The sequence below is a fragment of the Nanorana parkeri genome, unplaced genomic scaffold, assembly GCF_000935625.1.
Source record: "Nanorana parkeri isolate BGI_ZX_2015 unplaced genomic scaffold, ASM93562v1 scaffold2306, whole genome shotgun sequence".
Taxonomy (NCBI): domain Eukaryota; kingdom Metazoa; phylum Chordata; class Amphibia; order Anura; family Dicroglossidae; genus Nanorana; species Nanorana parkeri.
Window position 1 is genome coordinate 33,818 of NW_017308574.1, and position 22,030 is coordinate 55,847.

General features: G+C 41.1%; 1 protein-coding gene across 1 annotated transcript in view; it reads right to left on the reverse strand.

The window, feature by feature from the left end:
- Positions 1–329: 329 nt before the first annotated feature.
- LOC108801341 (neurotrophin-4-like) overlaps positions 330–22,030 on the reverse strand; it is a 120,874-nt gene continuing 99,173 nt past the window's right edge. The window contains exon 2 of the mRNA XM_018573266.1: positions 330–1,408. Coding sequence (XP_018428768.1) covers positions 680–1,387 — 708 coding nt within the window. The 5' untranslated portion in view covers positions 1,388–1,408 and the 3' untranslated portion in view covers positions 330–679. The remainder of the gene's footprint in view (positions 1,409–22,030) is intronic.

The following is a 22,030-nucleotide window of genomic DNA, read 5'->3' on the forward strand; positions in this document are numbered from 1 at the left end:
CCATAAAAACAAAATGACAATAAATTATATTTCTCAATATATATACACATATATTTATATATTTATAGATATATAAAATTTACAAATAGAATAACCATTTTATAATAGCTTACGACGTGGACTGCTTGGGCATCAGGAAAAATAAACACATTTTTTAGCAGGTCCACAGTTAATAACCAAATGCAAACACGTCTTTCATTTCAAGCGTCAGTACCTAGTAACATTGTCCTTAGCAGACAAGTAAATTGAATGCTGAGATTGGGATAGATAAAAGGAGCACACAGGCTGTTGATGAGACAGATGCTGAGACTGCCTGCCCGACCTCTGGAACTTGGAAATTAAATACATGCTAACAGTTTACTGTGCAAATTCAAAATGAAAAGGCACTAAATTTAGTAATCACCGGGAGGTGACACTTTTGTCCTGTATGGTCCGGGTAATGCAGTATGCCTGTATCCAGTTTTGTGCTTCTTCCCAACATGGTAAAGTTAAATGACTCCTGATGGCAGCTGTTGGTGACTTTTCCATCCTCTAAGACGCTGGCTTTGTGGCGTGACTCCAGGAATGTGTGATGCAGGCTGTAAGGCCCTACTGTAAACAGCTTAAAGAAAAACAACTCCATCAGCTTCTCCTAACCACAGTAAACCAAGGGGAGGATTATCCTCTGCCCTCTCCATTTCTACGTCCTTCCACTCCTGCTCAACAGGGTGCAGACACAAGCTGTATCAATTCGAATCCAGCGCCAGCCCACCAACTTGTCGTATGCAGTTAGTGCCCGTACATATGACTGCTTTGGTTTACATTCTGATATCCATTGTCTTTTGTCCACCCCTCGGCAACCACTGGTGGTGCTGCCTTGAGGGTTGCATTTGGTCTCAAAAAAGTATTGCTTTAAGGGACCTGTGAGTGTCTGAATTTCAGACAAGATAGTAACAGTCTTACCCCGAATATCTACTGCCTGTCGTTTGTCGGTGACCCAGACGTTTATGCTGTCGCACACCGACTGTTCTCCCCTTCTTGAAAGGCTGACAGAATCAGAGCCCTGTGCCCGTTTCACTCGAGAAGTTCTATTTGCTGGCTCTGAGTGTGCAATGGTCTCTTCCGCCAAGAACAGAAGGGGAGGTCCAGATGGCTCCTGACTGGACAGAGCCACTCTTGAGGAATAAAGGTTCCATTCTTTATCCAACATGTCAGGATATGTAGTTGCCAAGTCTGGAAAGATCCCTTCGTGGAGTCCTTCAGTTAAGTTATAGGGTTCTTGAACTTGGTCTGACGTGAAGGAAGAATTGTTGGGGCCATAATCCCGATCGGTGTTCTGGTTTTGGAAAGGTGCAGCACTGATGGCACAAAGGTATGAGATCACCATGACATTAAGGCGGAGGAGCATTACTTAATCCACCTCAAACAACTGCAAAGAGAATAAAAAATAACAGTCAGAATGTATGTCTAAAGAAAAGTTTTTTGTTTTGAACAGACAGTACATTAAAAACTGACATTTCTGTTATTAGTGAACTGAATCTTTCATTGATTTCTTATGCCTCATGGGGACTCCAGTAGAGGGGGCCAGCCCACCTGACTGCTATGGCATGAAAACCTCAAATATCAACGTTAGAGTCTCTGAGAAGTCTAGAAACATGATGGGTAATATACTGGATTTGGATGGTGATGCCTTTCTAATTCGACATAACTTAGCTTGTGTCTGAATTCACTGTTTTCTAAAATGAGAAATACATTGAGGGAGTACAAGTACAAGTTCAAACCTCCAAAAAAATCCATCTTGCTCTCTAGCTCAGTTTTCCTTTTGAAAATGTTAACTAGGTAGGAATTCTTCTTTTATCCTCATAAGCCACTAAAATGTATAAGTCACAAAGGAGTAGAAAAAGAAGGGTAAAAGATACATTATATTTTAATGCACGTTATGAAATATGAATGTAATGAATGCATGTAATATGAATACACAGCTAATAAATTAAGGAAGAGTAGTAGACATGGTTGGGCAAAAGTGGCATTGTCTATAGTGCTTGCGGTTACATCTTAGATTAAGTCATTATTCTTAATCTAAGCAGTATAATGTCCTGATAATGAGGACTGTCGCTGGACAGGAGGCGGTAGAGAGCCTTATTTGTTTAAGCATGGTCTCCTGTCACCTGGTTGCCCATGCAGCCAAGAGAAAACCTTTTGCTTACGTGTATGGTTAAAATTCATAAGCAGTTTTGAGGGGGGCTCTTGCGGACAAATGTAGTAGCGGGGCAACACAATACATTAAATACAAGCTCTTTACCATTACAACTATCCAGTGACCCTATAAGTGTCTATATGGGTAATAGGGCTAGTGGGCTAAAAAGGTTTTTCAAGGGAAAGAATGTATTAATATGGTTTAAAGGAGGCCTGTGATAAGAGGAATACATAGACTGCCATTTCTAACTTCCTCTTCTTTAAAGCTTAACTCCAGGCCAAATGATTTTTTGGAAATGTAACCTTGAAAGATTATTTTTTTCTTTTGTAAAGCTGTAGCAGCAAAACTTTTACTATCTACAGCTGTCCACCACAGTACCTCTTATTTGCTACAAGAGGCCCTCAGTCTTCTGGACTAAATAACGCCCAGCATCACTCAGGAAAAACTGTCAGCGCAGGGCGACATTGTCTCACCCCATAAACAACGATAAACTGCATTCACAGTGTATTGATGCAGGAGAGGTGCTAATGTCCTCACATCAATGCCACTTCTGCATCACTCAGGACTGCCCACCTCTGGAGAAGACCGAAGAGGAACCAGTATATCACCAGACCAATCACAAGACATTGCAAGTTAAAAAGCATTAAATACTTCTCGGGTTGAGCTCAAGGGGACCGCAGGCTTTAGGGGGAGCCCAGAGATGGACTTTAAATGTTATTTGCATGGCTGTCATACTGATTTAGTTGCTCAAACACTTTCATGTTAATCAGATGCTGCAGGAACCACTACTCTGAGCAACAAGTGAAGCAAGCCCTTTTCTAAGAGCCTTTGTTTATCAAACCATTTAGCACAATTCCCCCTTTTGGCTCTGGCGAGTGAACTGTGTGTGAGAAGAGTAAAGCAGGTAAAGAGTCTCTTGAGTTGGACAGAACAGTAGCAAAAACTTACCGCATATTGTTAAACCCATGAAAAGCCTGATGGTAGTTCTATTATCTGTAGAACATTGGTTATAAAACAACTGGACTTATAAATACATGTGCATTTTTAATTAGGTGATCATCTCCTTAAATGACAACTATTAATGTAGTTGTTCCCCCAACAGACTGTGGGAAAATCTTGCATCTGCAAATGTGCTGCTTTAGGGAAATTGTACATTGTGGACTATAATAATTACCAAGCCTTAGAAACACATATTGACCACAGACCTTCAGCTCACATCTGTTCATCTGCTTGCAGATGGTATGCAGAGCAGAAATAGAATTATAAAATAGTTAGGATTAAAGGCTTCATTAAAAGGAGAAACACTGAACTGGGGTTCAATTCTTATATAACACTTCTTAATAGATATCAGTTGCTGTAACTTTGTTATTAGAAAAAAATAATAAGGAATTGGCAAGAATTCTCACTTATTCTGATTTAATACACTGTAGACCTCCTGAAGCGCCAGAGAAAATTACAGCCAATTACTGGTTGGATGCCCCTCATGCAACACATGCAATTCCAATAAGGTTCCAGCAGATGTCTCCAGTGGGACCAAGTAGATATTGTTGCATGTCAGATAATGTTTTAGTGACCTCTTCAGTGAAATAGCTCAAAATAGTTTGATACCATAAAACAAATGTAGATTGAAAGCATCTTAAGTGCTCTTCAGGCAAGCAAAAATATTTAGCATCTATAAAACATACTCAAAACCAGAACATTTTAGGAAGCTGACCCCTCATCACCACCACTATATTGTTAGAAACTAGGGATGTCCCAAAACCGATACTAGTATTGGTATCGGGGCCAATACTGGGCATTTTCAGGAGTAGTTCTACTTGTGAAAATGCCCCGATACTAAAGGCCAATACTGGCCCTTTAACGTTTTAAGCAAGTTTGGCTGCCTGATGTCCCGCGCTTGCTGGGGACCTCAGGGAGCCTGCTGGGGAGCTCAGGCAGCTGTGTTTGATAGTGCCTGTCTGGCCATACATTGCCTCCCCTCCTTTCCGGCCCTGGCATATCAAAGGACAGCCCCACACCCACCAGTACAACCCTGGAGCCAGGATCCCATCTGTTTAGCCCTGGAGTGCCTGGCAGCTGCATGCAGTGCCCTGGAGAGCCTGGCACCCGTCTGTACAGCCCTGGAGAGACCCACATGCAGTCCTGGTGAGACCGAAACGCCGCCCTGGTGAGACCCAAATGCAGCCTGTATAATTGCTGTATAATTATGGATTGCTGGGATCTTAGTCCTCTATTGCTGGCTATCATTCTGCATTGCTGTATAATCAATGATTACACAGCAATAGAGAATGGCAAACGGCTATAGAGGACTACAAATCTCAGCAATCCATGGTTGCCATTCTCCATTGCGGTATAATCATGGATTGATGAGATCTGTAGTTCTCTATTGCTGGTTGCCATTATCCATTGCTGAATAATCATGGATCGAGTTACAGTTCTTCATAATTATAAAGAAACTGCCCTAAAATCAGTAGTCTGTATTTTTTTTTAAAAAATGTCACATGTCCCTTTTAAGAAAAAGTATCAGTAATTGGTATCGGCGAGTACCTGAAGGAAAGTACTTGTATTTGGTCTTGAAAAAATGGTATCGGGACATCCCTATTAGAATTCTCAACTAATCTGCCACACTACACCCCTCTCCCCAGCTGTAAAAATTCTGTGCCACCCTGGATGCTGTTTGAGAACTAAAAAGGCTGAAAACAGAAAAAGGCGCCTCCTCCTCCCTGTAATATCATTTATTAGAAAAAAATTAAAATGGATAATAGTAATCACAAACATGATGAGGACATGGGCATAAACAACACCAATTCAGCCCTCTAAGATCTTAACCGTAGAACTCCTATGGACAGCATAGCCAAACAGAGTAATCCACTATTACTGGTCTCACCAGTATTGCAGTTTAGTGCTTATGTGTTTCAGGGGCAAGCTCTGGTGAGGGTCGGCATCTCTCTTCTCCTTCCAAAGTAGAAGATCTTGCTGCACTCCTTACTGGATATCCTAAACGATGGGGAGGGTGCTTGTAATGACTGCAGGCGACATCGCTGTACGCATAGATTGGTTATGTCACCAGCACACCGAAAATCCTTTCAGGATCACCAAATGCTCATTTTATCAGAATGGAAACAAGCTCTTTCAGGGCCACGCAGGGTCCCTTCATCAGGCTTTAACATCAACAAAAATGATGTCAATGCCTGATAAAGGGACTCTGCGTGGCCCCAAAAGCGCTTGTTTTCATTCTGGCAAACTGTTCCATAAAATGAGCATTTGGTGATCCTTAAAGAATTTTCGGTGTGCTGCTGACATTCTTCATAACCAATCTCTTCTCCTTAGCACCAATCCCCCCGTCGGTGTCTCTCTCCTCCAAACCAGCGCCGGTCGGTGTCTCTCTCCCCCTCCCTCCTAGCGTAGGTCGGTGTCTCTCTCCTCCTTCCCCCATCGGTGTCTCTCTCTTCCTCCACCCAACGGTGCCTCTCTCTTCCTCCCCTCTCACAGCATCGGTCGGTGTCTCTCCCCACCCCCCTGGTCGGTGTCTCTCTCCTTCCGTGGACAGTAGACCGCTCAGTGTTTATGTCATCACAAACTACCACCCTATCTGCTTGAAAAAACGTATCTTTCCCCTCCAGCAGCTGTGCTCTGCTTTTGCCAGGTTAAAGAAAGCTCCGCCCCTAAAGAAAAAAACCTTCCTGCACGCACGTGCTCAAGAAGGTACCAAGTGCATGGGGTGGGGGGCACTACCTTAACAATTACACTGCACATATTAAATGATAATAAAAAATCGTGAAACGTGGCTCTAAAGAGGACAAGATCCTCATCATGCTTCAAGGTAGAAATGATCTTGACACTAACGAAGGAGATTACTGTCAATACCAAAAGAACAATGACGCTTAGTGGCCTACCACTGTGGACGAAGCTTCCTGTGGAAAATTGGAGGACTACGTTTTAATTCTGCTTCAGGCTGCCCATTCCAGTAGAAAGTATCTGAAATTAGAAATCTGAAGCAGACATAAATACAATTTTTCCACTTATCTGGAGACAGCTATAACGTCATTGTGTTCACCTGTGTACTGCTGAATTACTTTCTCAGAAGCAGTAAATTGTGACATTTTAAACATTAACAATTTTCAAATAGGACAGAAATTATGTCCTGCTTTTAGCATGTTCACTTGTCACATTCTTTGTGAAGTTGGCTCTTTAAGGAGTAAGAAAGGATCTTCCCTTGCAGCTCTCCTCTTCCTGACATAGTTTGCTGACTTACACAACAATTAAGTCAAATCCGTACTTGACGGGAGCTGCTGGGTCTCGACCTGCAGTGCTGCTTACTAGTAGGACTCTGTAAGCCTGTTAATCCCAAAACACAGATGGGAAAAGCCTAACAAGTGGGAAGGGAAGCTTGTCTAGAAACTCCTTCTCTGGCAACAGGCCAAACAATAATAGTAGTATTTTCTTTTCCCCTTTGGCTATGCTTAGGGGTGTGTTTCTCAGTCTCTTAAAAGAAAACTCAGAGTAAAAAAAACTAATGGTAGAGGTGTTCAGATTTCTAAATAAAACCTACTACAAATTTAGTCTCACTTTCTGAGGCTTGGAAAGCTGCTTAGTTGACATCTAGAATAATTTATTATTAAGGCCTGTTCTTCTTTAAGGGCTCATTTTCTCTGTTTTGGTGAATTTTTGGCCTGATGTGTTATCCATTGAAATGAATAGAAATGCATCAATACACATTTGATGAATGTTGCCATGTGTTTTTATCACACATTGCAATCTACCTTACAATGCACATCAGTACAGGTTATGACGATACACAACTCACATTTTAAAGTGCATTATATATTTTGATAGCAGGGCAAAGCTGTCAATCAGATAGATGAACCTGATGATTTCACTCTGTACAATGGTCACAACAGTAGGGGAGGACCAGGGTAGACACCCAAGGTATATAAAGTATTTCAGGATGCACCCTATATGCCCAAGGTCTGCAACTGGTTAATAGTGTCAATGATGAGAGTTAAATAAGGCCATGAATCTGAAAATAATTATATGTTTGGAATATCTGTTAGGTATAGAAATTGTGGAAAACATAATCAAGTTTCTTTAATTACAAAAATACCAGTCTTAACAATGTGCTACAGATGGTTTAGAACTTCAACAATTGCTCAGACTAATACAGGTGAGTAAAGAAAAATCACACAGGTTAGCTACAAGCGTGTCCAGCTCAATAGCCATGATACAAAGAAATAACAGAGCAGTAATTTCTACTTTCCTGGGAATAATAATTACTTTCCTAGGTTTTTCTAACCCAATTTAAAGGAATATGAGCTGGACTGGTTCTATAATCCACAAAACACATGTCATCTGGTTTATATTCAAGGAATCTAAGCTACACCAGTCATTTTTAGGTTACTACTGCTGTTTCTATTTGGAGGTAAGGTTTGATACAACATCCATATTTTAACAAGCTTGCTTTTCCATTTTATTATTGTAATAAATGTATGTATAGGGATAAAATACTGTTTTCAGTGGGCCAACTCATAGACCTGCATTGTGAGAAGGATTGCCATGGATCGGGACACACGGGTATGAACTGGAGTCAGGTATGTGGACCCTTTCCACTACACTGGCAGGGACACTTAGAGAAAAGGGTCCAAGCAGTGTAGGCTGACGACTCCCAGAGCTGGAGTACAAGCAGGGAACAGAGCAGGTATGTGAATGAGGCAGTGGAAGTCAGCTTAAGCTGGAAGTTCAAATACAAGGCAGGGTGCTGCAATGCTGAGTAGGTGGCATGGGATGCTGAGTAGGTGGCATGGGGTCCCCCAGCATATAAAATCTAAGGGCCAGCCGGTATTCACCAGAGCTCCTGATGGTGGAGATGTGTTTGCCTGCGTGCTGACCCCAGGTCACAATCCCTACGTCCACCCAACTCACCTAACAGGTACAGGGTACGAATCAAAGGTTACGGACAGGCTGAAGACTTCCAGGGACAAAGCGAAGCACAGGGTAGACTGTAGTCAGGGATTTCCAAGGACAAAAGCAAAGCACAGGGCAGACTGTAGACAGGGATTTCCAAGGACAAAAGCGAAGCACAGGGCAGCCTGTAGACAGGGATTTCCAAGGACAAGCCAAAGGTTCAGTACACGGGAAAACTTCCAGGAATTCAGGGTAAATCACAAATGGGGGACTCGGCAACTAGATTGGGAAAGCGTTGCTGGGGCAGCATGCCGTTCGCTGCCCTGGGTTTAAATAGAGACAAAAAGAGGGAGGATCAACAGGATTGGCCACAAGCGGACTGCACTGATTGGCTGAGAAGCTGCGTAAGAAACAGCAGGAGAGGTCGGCCGACACCTAAAGCTTGCAGACAGGTGCAAGAGTGAGTCAGGTTCAGAGCACATGCCTGGAGGACTACAAGCACCAGCACAGCCCCGCATGCCCGCAGAACCAGGGGTAAGAGATATGTATATACTTGTAGAACTACAAGTAACAGCTTAGCTGCAAGTCTCCCGCTGAACTGTGACAAGGATCAGTAAAGCGCAACCATTGTGTTGCACTGCAAATCATGAATCAGGACCTGTTGATGTGGTTACAAACTGTTAGAGGTGCTAAAATATATCCACATTATTTTAATGACAAGCATTTGCCAACTGCTTCAGAGTGGTTTATGTGAAGACAATGATGTCAATAATTTTTGGGTTTAATCCTTGCTAAAGGCAACTGTAAGATAAACACCGAAAACCACATAATAAAAAAACAGATACCTTGTTTAAAAATAGCCACTAGTTTTCAATATCTAGACTGCCAAGAGCCATTTCTCTCTGTTTGCAGCCTGTCCTCCACTTCCTGTGCCAGATTTCCAGAAAGCTCTGTTCCTCTGCAGACACCTAAGTATCATATCTCAAGACCAATGCTTCCCACTCTTAAACTAGCAGTATATAACAACCATGACTTTGATATCAGATCTGAGATCATGACGTCTGACCTGACTAAGAATAACCAAAAGTTGTCCAATACATCAGGCTGATCAACAGCAAAACAGAGTGCAATGGATACCATCCAAGTATATCCTAATTGTTTTGCTGGTTCCGGTCTATTCAACTATCACATGAAAAATTAAATTTCTCTACATTGTCTTGACAGTTGGAGACATAAATGCACCATGAAAGTTAGGATTTTGTTTACATGGTTACATAGTGTTTGGGGTTGAATAAAGACATATTTCCATCAAGTCCTACCCATATAGGCCCACGCATCATCTCATTCTTAGGGATACTGGTATCCCTGGATATTACGGTCCCTCAAGAAATCGTCCAAACGTTTCTTGAACAAATCTACACTCTTGGCTGAAATCACTGCCGATGGCAGTGAGTTCCAGACCTTAACCGCTCTTACTGTAAAGAACCCTCTTCGCCCATTGTGCTGGAATTTTTTCTCCACCAACTTTAGGTGGTGGCCTCTAGTCTTTGTAATGGAGTTAATCTCAAACAGTTTGTTGCCAATGTTGCTGTCACCATTGAACATCTTGTACATGAAAATCATATCCCCCCTTAATCTCCTTAATTACAGCGTAAACATGTTTAAGGTCAGAAGCCTTGTCTCATAGCTCTGGTCCTCCATTCCCCTAATTAGTTTTGTTGCCCTCCGCTGGACTGTCTCCAGTTCAAGGACATCCCTTCTCAGTACCGGCGACCAAAACTGGACCGCGTACTCCAGATGTGGCCGAACCAACGATCTATATAGAGGCACAATTATAGACTTGTCCCTGCAATACATCCCCTTCTTATTACAGGACAAGACCCTGCTAGCTTTGTTTACCGCAGCTTGGCACTGCAAGGTACCATTCAGTTTGTGGTCTACAATGACCCCCAAATCTTTTTCTATTTCTGACTTCCCTAGCAAAACAGATTTAAAAGGAAGAGCAGTTAAGAGAAGGGAAACTACCATGGATTACAGTAAGGCACACATTACAGTATTGGTTTATGTTAAAAAATCTGAGGGTTTAATGTCACTTTAATACTCCTCAAGAGCCCTCAGCCCCATGTAAGCAGTGGGCTGGCTCTTGGAAAGAGTTATGCAATTATCAAAATGCCTTGATCGGTGGATCCCATTGGGAGAATATACAGACAGAATATAAGGTGTTATCTTGCTGCAGCTTCTAATGCACAAGTTGAATGCTAACCCAATGCATCTAATTACTTGGGTAATAAAAGAAGCTTTAAGGCAATTCTTTTTAATCAAGTGTTTAGTTTAAAGGGGTTGGAGGTTAAAGAATAGAGGGGGCCATGTTTACATGATTCCTGAGGGTTAGGGAAGTTCCTTCCAACTATCCTAGGCCTGTTCTTGTGCCAAAAATGTCTCCCCTTAGCCTCATTATTTTATTATTGTCACCGAAAGAAAACACAGAAGAGGAAAAAAGATTCATTAAAAAAATCAAAGCAACATACAAAATATCAATCAAGTACACAATAAAGGAAGAAGGCACAAATACAACGAAAATTAAATGAAATAAACTAAACTACCATACATACACTCCCCAATTTTTAAGCAAATGTTGCCAAACAGCTAAGTGAGCAAAAATGAAGCATTCTTTGACCGAAATCACTCTAATCATCCCTAGCACAGAGTAAACAGTCAAGGACAGAGGTAATTTAAACATATACAAGATCTATTTTTACAATCAGAGCTGCATCTATTACAACTAAAGAATAAGTCTATTGAGAACCATTGCTAAAACGCACACATATTAACCCTATTTTTATTTTCTAAATGACAACACTCTCTGTGAAAATAAGCCTATCTGCACGCCTCCATGCCTGTATCTCTCACCCACACATGCAATGAATGAAGTCTTAGTGCCTGTTGCTGGCTACTGGATATTACAGCTGAACGGGAAAAAATCCTCTCCCATAGTGCAATAGGCCCTAACTGCGTACCTCTCTGTATACCTGTAAATGTTACTAAGCAGCATAATGAAGTGGCAAAGGGTGGCACAGAAAAAGCTTTCGAGTGTTGGCTTTAATTAATAACCAACGGCTCTTCATTATAAAGCTATATCCTGACTTTCAGTTGGACAAGAGTTCTTTTAACAGTGGAGTTCTACTAAGAAATATTTACACTGTGTGGAAAAGAGGCACGTGGCTGTACGTACAAATGTTTCGGATGTGGTTTCCGAAGGTCTCTGGAGTCCATCAGACTTGGTGAAAACAGCATGTATGTTTCACATTATCCTCCCTCCTGTGATATTAAGAAACCGATACACGCTTGCTCAAAGACTCGGAAGAGATCACATTGCTTTCATCCACACCAGCTTGGTCTCCAGCCAAGAAACTGAGCACGTTCCTCCGGCACAGATCAAATAGACTTCTGAAATTTCACCTCAGGCTCAGGTTAATCCTCACACGGGGACAGAAGAGCAGATCGGAACCCGCCCATCTCTATTCTAACGCCGACATGGCTGATAAGTGCCATGCCACCCAGCTGCTGCCTCGCTGACATGGAGCGGCTCCCCTCGGGGACAGGCTCCTCATGTAGCTGGGCCTCCAGCTGTTTCTACTGGCACGGTGAGCTGAGTGTAAGCTGTCGTAGCCATCATGGCTCAGTCCTCTAAGTCAGGCAAGTCTGTCTGTCATTTGCTCGGCTCTTGCTGTGAATGTTAACTATTTGCTTACTCTAGCATGCAAGAATCTCTCACGTTCTGCCATTCTGCAAGCTCTTGAGATGCCAACATACAACAAAGCAGCGTTAAGAGCAACAATAAAGTGCAGAGTAAATAAGCTCAAAGAAACCAATCAGAATAAGAAAAAAATCGAACCGACCATACAGTAATAAACTAAAATCTGATTGGTTGTTGTGGGTTTCTGCATTCTGCGTATTATCCTTTTGTTGTGCTTAACTACTGAATAACAGTGTCTCTTAAATTAACTTCCCAGTGAACTTCCAGGCAATAGGCAGAATTATGAAAAGATTTTACCTGTCAATTTATTTTATTTATTTTGATATACTGAAAAAATATATAGTTCCATTATTTTTGCAGGAAATTAAGTTTCAAACAGCCTGTTTCTGTGTGTTTCAGACACCACAGTAGCTAATATACAAGTTGAAAAATAGAGACAGACAGATGATCATACCAGACAGCATAGCTGAGTACAGCCCAGATAGCAAGCAATTGAGCTGCAAGTTATAAAATGACTTGCTAAACCATTGCACACTTGCCAAGCTTCACAATTTAGTTGCACAATTACAGCAAGTCTGCATTGCAAGTCTCCAGATCAACGTGCTTTGCAAAAGTGCTGTACACTTGCAGAGCTCTTGCTAAGACCTTGCTGTAGACTTGCCAAGCAAATTTGCTACAAATTCATAAAGTGTCAACTAGAACTTGTGCTGCGAGTGTTCTGCAAGTCTACAACTTGCCAGGAATGTGTGCAGCAAGTTAACAAGAATTACAATTTAACCCTGCCACAAGTTTGTGGCAAGTTATCCTTGCTATCTGGGAGTACAATGACAAATATATTCATTTTTTTCTGTTTTTTATAAACTTAGATGTGGATTTGTAGGATGAAAGCTGCATGCTGTGTGTCCCTTTTCAAAATGAAAACAAATATATCATTTCAGATTATAAACATAAAAAAAGTTTCAAGGACAGCCATTCCTACCTATGGGATTCCATACTTATGACAACTTCCAGTGGAAAGAATGGGGCTGTGATACCCATGCGCACTAAGAAGAGGTCCCAGCAGGACGTTTTTTGGACAAAAGGCTGTCTGGTTCCAAGAAGGGCTGCACAGTAAATATCGCTGTATTGATGCAAATATTTATCTAGGTGAGTTGCACTCTACGGAGAGGGGGTGCAGGTAGGTGATTAAAGGACAACTGTACCTGGAGCAACCAGTCAGCAGGCTTATAAATGAAAGTGAGCCTTTCAGATAAGTCAATCACTCCAATGAAATAAAAAAAGTAAAAAATGTATTACCTCAGCGATTAAAATGAGTCACATATCTCTACTGTTCTCAAGTTTTATACAAGTTTTTCTCAAGCTTCAAGTCAGTAAAGTGTCTTAGCGGCAAATGAACCACACATTCCCTCATAGTATAGTATCTATAAACAAGACATGACTGCACAGCATCATTAGCATTATGACAACCCATATGTAGACTTGTACATTTGCTACCTAACCCTATACAACCGGGAATACACCTAAATAAGTCCTTTATGCTGGAAGGCTGCCATACAGGTTTAGAACATCTGTCAGGTCCTGCTGTCTGTGCTCACATTGGAAATAATAATTTCCTGGTGATCACACACAAAAACAGATACACATGCAGCAATAAAAATATGGCAGAGGCTCCAACACCCCTAACTCCATAACCATAATAAAGGTTTTGGCTTTAAGGAAACTCACTAAAGCAATGCTCTGGGTGTCAAAATGACCGAAAGTGGTCTCAGGAGACCGCATATAAACTAAAAAAAAAGAAATAATAACAAATACAAACTTAAAAGTAAAAAAAAAAAAAAGAAGCTTGTAATAGGCAATCAATAGTGCTGGCAAAAAATATACATGGGTGCAACAGAAACCTTCTTCCAGCTTTCTGGCTTGTATGTGGCTGGTAAGACATTTGTAGAGCCAAAGGAAATCTCACCGCTCCAATTCCTTAGCCACCATCAGGACTCCCCAGGTGCAGGTCTAATAGGTGCGTCTCCACCTTGGAATGTAGTAGTATACGAACAGACCGCACTATCCAGAGAATTCCAATACTCATAGAGCTATGAATAAGCCTACGGGTGAAACATGTGAGAGGTTGTAGCTGGTTGGGGGTGTGCAGTGCTGGCATTTGTTGCTTTATACACTTTTATTCACTGTTATACTGGATTTGCTGTGAATTTCAATAAAGTCTGAAGTACTGGAATTCTCTGGATAGTGCGGTATGTTCGTATCATGCTGGTAAAACATTATTTGCAAAAGGTATAATCAAAAAGGACATCGATATCCCTTTTTAATCTCTCCTAAAAATATAACCTTTATAAAGCTTGAGTTGGCAGAAAACAGGTTAACTCATCACTCATGTTTCTGAGCTCTTTCAGGCTCTGTATGCCTGAAGAAAGCATGGACCAGCATGAAGCTAGGATCTTGATATAATTATGCTTTGTTTTAGCACTAGCTCACTTCTTTTTCATGTTTAATATGATACATCATTAACCTAAACCATGTGTGTAAGGAAAACCCAGCAGGTTTCTTTTGTTTAAACCATTTGCCTTGCCAATGCCTGAAAGCATTGGATCACAGAAATTATAAACTGCCTGACCAAAGTCAGCTAAAGGAACCAAAGTTGGACACATCATATTTACTCTTGACAATCCACATTTCACACATGACAAACATTGGTACAGTCCAGTGAAAATAAGGACTGTCGGCAGGTAAAGCATGGCTATCTACTAAGTCCCTACAGTTCTTGTGATGGGACCAGAGCATTTCAGACTACCTAACAATCACACACACAATCTTACCCAATGGAGTCAGTCTCTGGTATGCATCCTGTGGCACTTTTGTTTTGCAGCATTCCTCATAATGTAAAATAAATGAATGATCCAACAAGACGAGAGAAACATACTTTTAATGGTCAGAACAGGTGAGAGGACCTGTGAACTCAGGTCAAGAGATCTCGCCACCAGAGGTCCTGAGAAATCAAAAAAGCTGCTAGGTGATACATCCCAATGGCATCTAACAAATACATTCACTTTGGGTGGAATGACCCTTTAACAAATTTTTTGTACTGCCGTACAGAATCCGATTTCACATACAGCAATTTAAATGCTCCAACCCTTCCTCAATCTACCCAGTACTAAAACAAAAAAAGTTTTGGCTGAAATGAAACTTTAAAATGGCCTGTCTATAATAATGCTGGCTGACTGAGGCTGCATGTATTGTTTTCTTGCACTGGCAAGTATAAGCTAGTTCTCAGCATTCTAGTCACTATAATTGGACCTGTATTTGTACATTGTGTAGCATTCTATAGTATGATAGAACCCCACCTAGACATTGTTACTGTCACACAACATCATTAAGTCTTAAACCCCATCACCAGGGTCCCTCACTAGTGCCTCTTCTAGAAGTGGGGACCAGAGATCCAGCACTGCAATCTGGGCTGCCACTGACCACTTATTTTTTTGATACCCTGCAATGTGACGTCATCATGCTTCTGCAGTCTTCTGATGTCTGTGATGACTCCACCAATGATCAACCAATGGAAAGTGTCCATCTCACCCAGTAGCAACAAATACACTTGAGGAAGGACCCCTCATCTCTACAGTCCAGAAGACTCTGTACCCAGACCAAACCCGCTATAGCTTTCATTTACTAAGTAACAGATCAAAGTGGACATTGCAATATCCCCGGCAACCAATTAGCAATAACACTTCACTCTTCTGAACGCATTAACGTAAAGTGACATTAAAGGCAACATTTTTTTCCCTCCCCCCATGTTAATGTTAGCACTTACCTTAAATGATGTCTCTTTTTCCGATCTTCCTCTTATTTCCTGATGTTTTCAGCCTTCTCTCCAGCGGTGCGGCGGCTCTCCGATCCAGCGCTTACTGCTCTGTCCCTCCTATCCAGCGGTGTCTGCATGCGGGTGCACGCGCCCATAGACTTACCTTGTCCCTCGTCGCGTCCCAGCTGAAAATGAGAACTGCGCATGCACGCGCCCCAAGATCCTTTGCGGCCACTCGAGAAATTTCTCATTTTCGCACGGGACCGCGCACGGAACACAGGTGAGTCTAAACTGCTGTTTGAGCAGGGTTTAAAAAAAAAAAACTTTGTGCATATATCTACTGCTTGCTAGCAGTAGATATATGCAAAAAAACAGGAGGGTTTAAATATCATTTAAAGTGGACATTTACTCTGTGACCCCAAGCGCTGCACACCCATCTATAAACACACCATAGGGCCTTATCCACACCAAGGTGATTTTTGAAAGGGCTTTTTTGGGCGTTTTTATTCGCGTTTCGGCTCTGAAATGCAATTAAAACGCCCAAAACCACGTTGATCAGCGCGTTTCCATTGAAATCCTTATGGAAAACATGCTGATCAGCGCGACAAAAGTAGCTCAGGGAGCATTTTGGGCAGCAGGTGTTTAGGATAGTGTGGTGCCACGTGCTTGCATTGTTCATCTAGGCAGTTCAGCACGGAAAAATCTGCGCAACCATACTGCCCTGGTGTGAATGGGGCCTTAGAAATGTTTAGTAATGACAATCTACAAACACATACTTCTAGATAATTGCAGGCCATGTATTCTTTGCATACCTTATTTCTCTTTTCTTCCCAAGTCTTCTGACAGCCATGTTTACTAAGGGCAGATTACTAGCTCTCCTATTACTTCCTGGATATCTGACACATGTGACTAGAACATGTGACTATGCACATCTCAGGGGCGGAAAATGCCTTTCCCTGAGATCTCATGAGATTACAGATGAGATTCTCAGCAATGCTCTGCAGATGACAAGGCAATCCCAGTGTGCATTGCTTTGGCAAACTGAAGTCATTTGGCCCTTTCAAAGCAGGAAGTAAATGCTCTGCAAGTGTAAGTATTTCAAAATCACAGCATTTTACACCTGACATGTCTATGTTTTTAATAATCATAATATATAGAGGGATGCATTGGTAGAATTTTTGATTTTTAAGCGTAAAGGTCAGCTTTCAAACCCAACTCTGTGGAAAAGAAAGGTTTTCCCTTGCAGTGCTTTTTTTGCCTAGGGGGCAGAAAAAAGCTGTTTTACTTACCTGAGCCCCATTCACCGAGAAGTTGACGCTCTCTTCTTCTCTCTCTCTCTGCTCCAGCTGTGGACTGTCCCTTGGTGTCCTCATGTACAATGCAGGCCCTTAGACCACCAGAGCAAAGAGGCTGCGGGGACCTGAGCTGGCAGGAGCGGGGATCATGTAAGTAGCTTTTTTCTCTCCCCGAGGCAAAAACAAACAATTTACCTTTGCAGTGCAGAGAAGCTGATTAGTTACTATTCAAAGCTGCTCAAGATATTGTCTGCTTTAGTTTTTGTAAATTCCCTCATTGCATGTAATAATAAAACATATTAAGGGCTTGTTCATGCTAGGTACATTGATCTGCATTGATCAAAGCAGGCTCAACGCAAGGGGCATATAGAAAACAACTGTTCTCTGTGAATTCACACCATACATGTGTGTTGCTTAAAAACGCAACATGCTGTTTTTTTAGGCAGTGTCACTGTCTATCAACGTACTGCACCGTGTCTCAATGCACTGCATAAAGTTCAATGAAAAGTACATTTGTAGTGTTAAATAAAGTTTAAAAAAATTGAACAGTGCATTACTAGTGTGGTAATAACACATTGTACCACCACTACACAACGACATCAGCGTGCACATTATACAGAATATAAGGCATGGGAGCTAGTGTGAGTGGACCCTAAGGCTAAAAGCATGTCACTTCAAATGTAGATATAAATGCCATTTTAACTTTTTTACTTTACTGCACAATGCTAAAGTCTATAGCTTAAAACCAGGATTTTCCACAATCCTTCATTCCGATAATTGGCTCACCTCTCTTTTAGCTGAGCACAGTTCTTGATATCTAAAGCCTTGTTCATGGAGGCTCTAAATTGGTCCCCTCATCTAGTCAGGATGTAAACCAAATTATTAAACCTAGCTGTATCAAATAGAGCAAGCCATTGATTTATGTTTAAAGTGGAACTTCAGAAAAACAGCGAGACACACAGTTCTGCTAGCAGGTAAAGTCACTCTTTATCAAGGTTTGTGTCCTAGATCAGCTCCTTGGACAGTGGTGATTATTCTCATTCATTGTGCAATGAGGAGACTGACGCAGGAGGCTGAGCCAAAAACGAAATGGGTCAACTTTCTGGCTGTGCAATGTGGAAATTGCAAGTAAATCCCAAGACTGGCTGTGCAGAGTTACAAATCAAGTGAAAAAACATATATAGGTATTTCAACTGCGTATTCAGCTGCTTTCCGGGAGTTTCACTTTACTGAAGGCAGAGAGAGTTGGCAAAAATGCAATAAGGGGCTGCAGGAAGCCCAAGGGCCACCAGTTGAGCACCACTTAAGTATATCATGGATGACCTTGGTTTACATGCAGTGTTCTACACTAAAGACTTGAACTAGGCAAAACCCTTTCTGGTCTGCATGATCCTTACCTCTATTTACTCAAGCTCTCATTCACTTGTTATCATAGGGCAACAAATCCCTCTAACAGTAAACTGAGCAAACAGAATTCTGCTTTTATCTCCACGGCATGAAATACTCCTTACAATCTTGGAACAAAATCTGTTGAAAGATCATAGCCAAGTGTCAGACAATGGGAGATTACTTTATTCTTTTTTTTACTTATTCAGCAGCAGATGCTGTTTAATTACCATACACAGGAGTTACCTTGCAGGTGCTTCAGTCACAAGAACACAGTCGAGTACTGCCTGGCATAAGGCGGCTTTCCTGGCTATACTAATCTAGAGTGTCTTCCGGAGATCTGATCTCCAGTTAATAAATAGGATGTACTAGGGTGGAGAAGAACAATCGCAACGCTGAGTCATACAGGACAATAGAAACCTATAAGCTGTAAAACAAACCGGGTTTTTCATGCTTATTAAACCATGGATAGAGCAGGTGATTTCAAACTGGAAGAGAAAAAAAAAAAGGACGGTACCTCAAAATAAAAGAAAAACACGCTGTTTCTGTGCAAATATTTACTTACCCAACAAAATATTGACATTTGATAAATACATGTGTTAGGCTGGGATCACACAGCCATGGTTGTAGACCAGAATCTCAAACCATCGTTGGGGGGCACAATGTAAACAACAGGCAAAGTCACATCCAATGTTTGGGCTGACACACTGCCTACTCTCAAGCTTTATATCGAGCTCTTCGACTCAATATATCTGTTATTTGGGGCACCATCGAGTAAACAAGGCCTTCTAGTAATGACTCGGAGAACTATGACTGTAAAATGTAGGCAGTCATAGTTCTTCGAATCATTATGTTGGGATATCTGACTTTACTCTGCCTGATGTATGTTTTTCTAGGTCAGTGATTCAAGTAACTACATAGTATTTGAGGCTGAATAAAGACATTAGTCCATCAAGTCCAACCTATTAGGATTTCATTCTAGGAGTACCTGTACCCCTGTATATTACCTGTACCCCTGTATATTACGGTCCCTTAAGAAATCGTCCAAAAGTTTCTTGAACAATTCCACATTATTTGCTGAAATCACCGCCTGTGGCAGTGAGTTCCAGACCCTAACTGATCTTACTGTGAAGAACCCCCTTCGCCCCTTGTGCTGGAATTTTTTTGCCACCAATTTTAGGTGATGGCCTCTAGTTTTTGTAACGGAGTTAATTTTAAACAGTTTATCGCTAATGTTGCTACCACCATTGAACATTTTGTACATGGAAATCATATCCCCCCTTAATCTCCTCACCTCCAATGTGAACATGTTTAAATTTAGGGGGGCAACTAGTATTATCAGGAGGAGGAAAAGTTTCTACAGTTACTAATGGTAGGACTGTTTAGACAAATATTATATATTATTTTCTTTCTTATAATCCACTATTCTTTTATTGGTTTCTGAAGGTAGCCGTAGATACCCAGAAAAATGTGTTTGCGCTGGCATGCTTTAAAGTGAATTATAATACATTTACATGTACAACTACATACTATGTTAGCATCATAGAATGTAGTGTCCACAGACAGGAAATCCAATACTTTCTATTTTCGGCATCAGGAAAATACTGGAATGAGAATTTGAGAATACCAGGATGACATCATCATACCTCCCAACCATCCCGGATTCCATGGAACTCTCCTGGGATTTCAGCAAAATGCTAGCATCCAACAGATCCAGGATGTGTCCCACAGCCAAGTGCCAACCCCACACTGCAAAAATTACAGTGACTAGAAGACATACACCAATTGCAGATGTAAAAGGTTAAGGGGTTGGTTTACTAAAGGGAAATAGGCTCTAGTGACTTCCATCACCCAATCAAGTGCAAGCAAAACAGATTTTATTTTTCTTGCACATGATTGGGTACTCTTTGCAAAGTAAAATTTGACTGCATTCACCAAGCTAAGGGAAACATCCAGTGCAAAGTGCAAATTCCAGTGCAAAGTGAACAGCCTTTGTGCCTAAAGTAAATCAACCCCTATACAGTATCTACAAAATTGGTATCCCTAGTTATATTAAAATAGCTAATGTGGTTTAAATTTCCATTTATTCTTTCAACTGTGCTACCAGTTTAGCTGTGCTTAGCAGATTTCTTTACATTTTAAACATTTAACCACTCACTAAAGCCTTCATAATATTTCTTAACAAAATCTACTTTAGAGTGTCAGCTCCTTTTTTTTTCTTCTCTGTAGCAGAGCCAGCTTTATACTCCATGGCAATAAAATGCAGGTTGGAGATCAGTGCACTATAGTCTATAATAACATGAGGCAATAACTTAGTGTTAGTGAACATGTGTGGGTGACAGGTTTATGTTAGCAATTCTATTCAGATTTCATGGTGGCGGAGGAAGCGTGAGCTCTGGGTGGAGGACACAAGACTATGACAGGAGTTACACTTCCCCTGTCAAAGAAACATGTTTGCACTGCAGGGAAGAAAAACTAAAAAGATGACAGCTATGATTTAAAGATAATTGATTTCTACTCAATTGGAACTATTTCACAGTGTAATTGACAAAGACTTAAAACATATCTTTAAATGACAAATTATCTGATGAAGAAACAAAGCATATACCATTATAGTAACATTTCATTCACATCGGTTGCACTTTGAAGGTTTATTCCACCCAAAGTTGGCATTGGGTACAATGCCGGAAAGTAAATAGCACATACATTAGATCTGTCATTCTTCCAGCAAACTAGGGCACAACTCCATCTCCTGATTTGTTCACTGGAATGAATAGAGACATCAAGGTTGTATCCACTATGTACTGCACAAATCAGAGTATAGGCTCTTGATATGATCTGCAATCACATAGATTTTTTTCTTAGGTAAAATATAGTCAAAGGGACATATATCTAAAGCAGTGAATACAACATTCACCAAAAATTCACTGCAGCTGAATCAATCACTGTAATTTAAAACACAGTCACCAGGCAGATACATCTGTAGTGAATGTTTGGTAAATGGTAGCTTCACTTCTTTATGAATATACCCTAAAGTTTGATGTTTGTTATGTGCCAAATCCTACCAAACACAGAACTGGCAATGCTGGGTGGAATTACATAGTAGACAATGTTGAAAAAAGCACAGGTCCATCAAGTTCAACTTCTGTGTGTTTGCGTGTACGTTTTATGTGTTTGAACCAGATGAAGGCAGAAAACCTACAAGCATAGGCCAATTTACTGTAGGAGGGGAAAAAAATCCCAACTCCTTCCTGACCCTTTTCTGGCAGCTGGACAAATGCTTGGCTGAATCTAGGGCTATATATTATACTGACAGAGGAAGATATCTACAAAATTGTTTAATTTATTGACACTCTGCTAATATCACTTCCTGTGAAAGAGTTCCACATTTTCACTTCTCTAACAGTAAATAACCCCTTTCTCAGTTTAAGATTATACCTATTTTTTCAATTTTTAAATAGTGGCCATATCTCTTCCTGACGGACCTTCATAGTTGAATCTTAAAAATGCATTCAAGTATCTTAACTATTAACAATACTTTACCTTATCTGTGTATCACTCGGCTGTAGATCCTCAATTCATCTCTGAATTGGTGCTAACAGTGTCCTTCCTTCTGGAGGGTGGCTACTTTGGGTCTCCATTGCCCCTGTGTGTGTTATAAAGTAGCCACCGCTCCAAGCTCACTCCTGTGATGGACTACAATG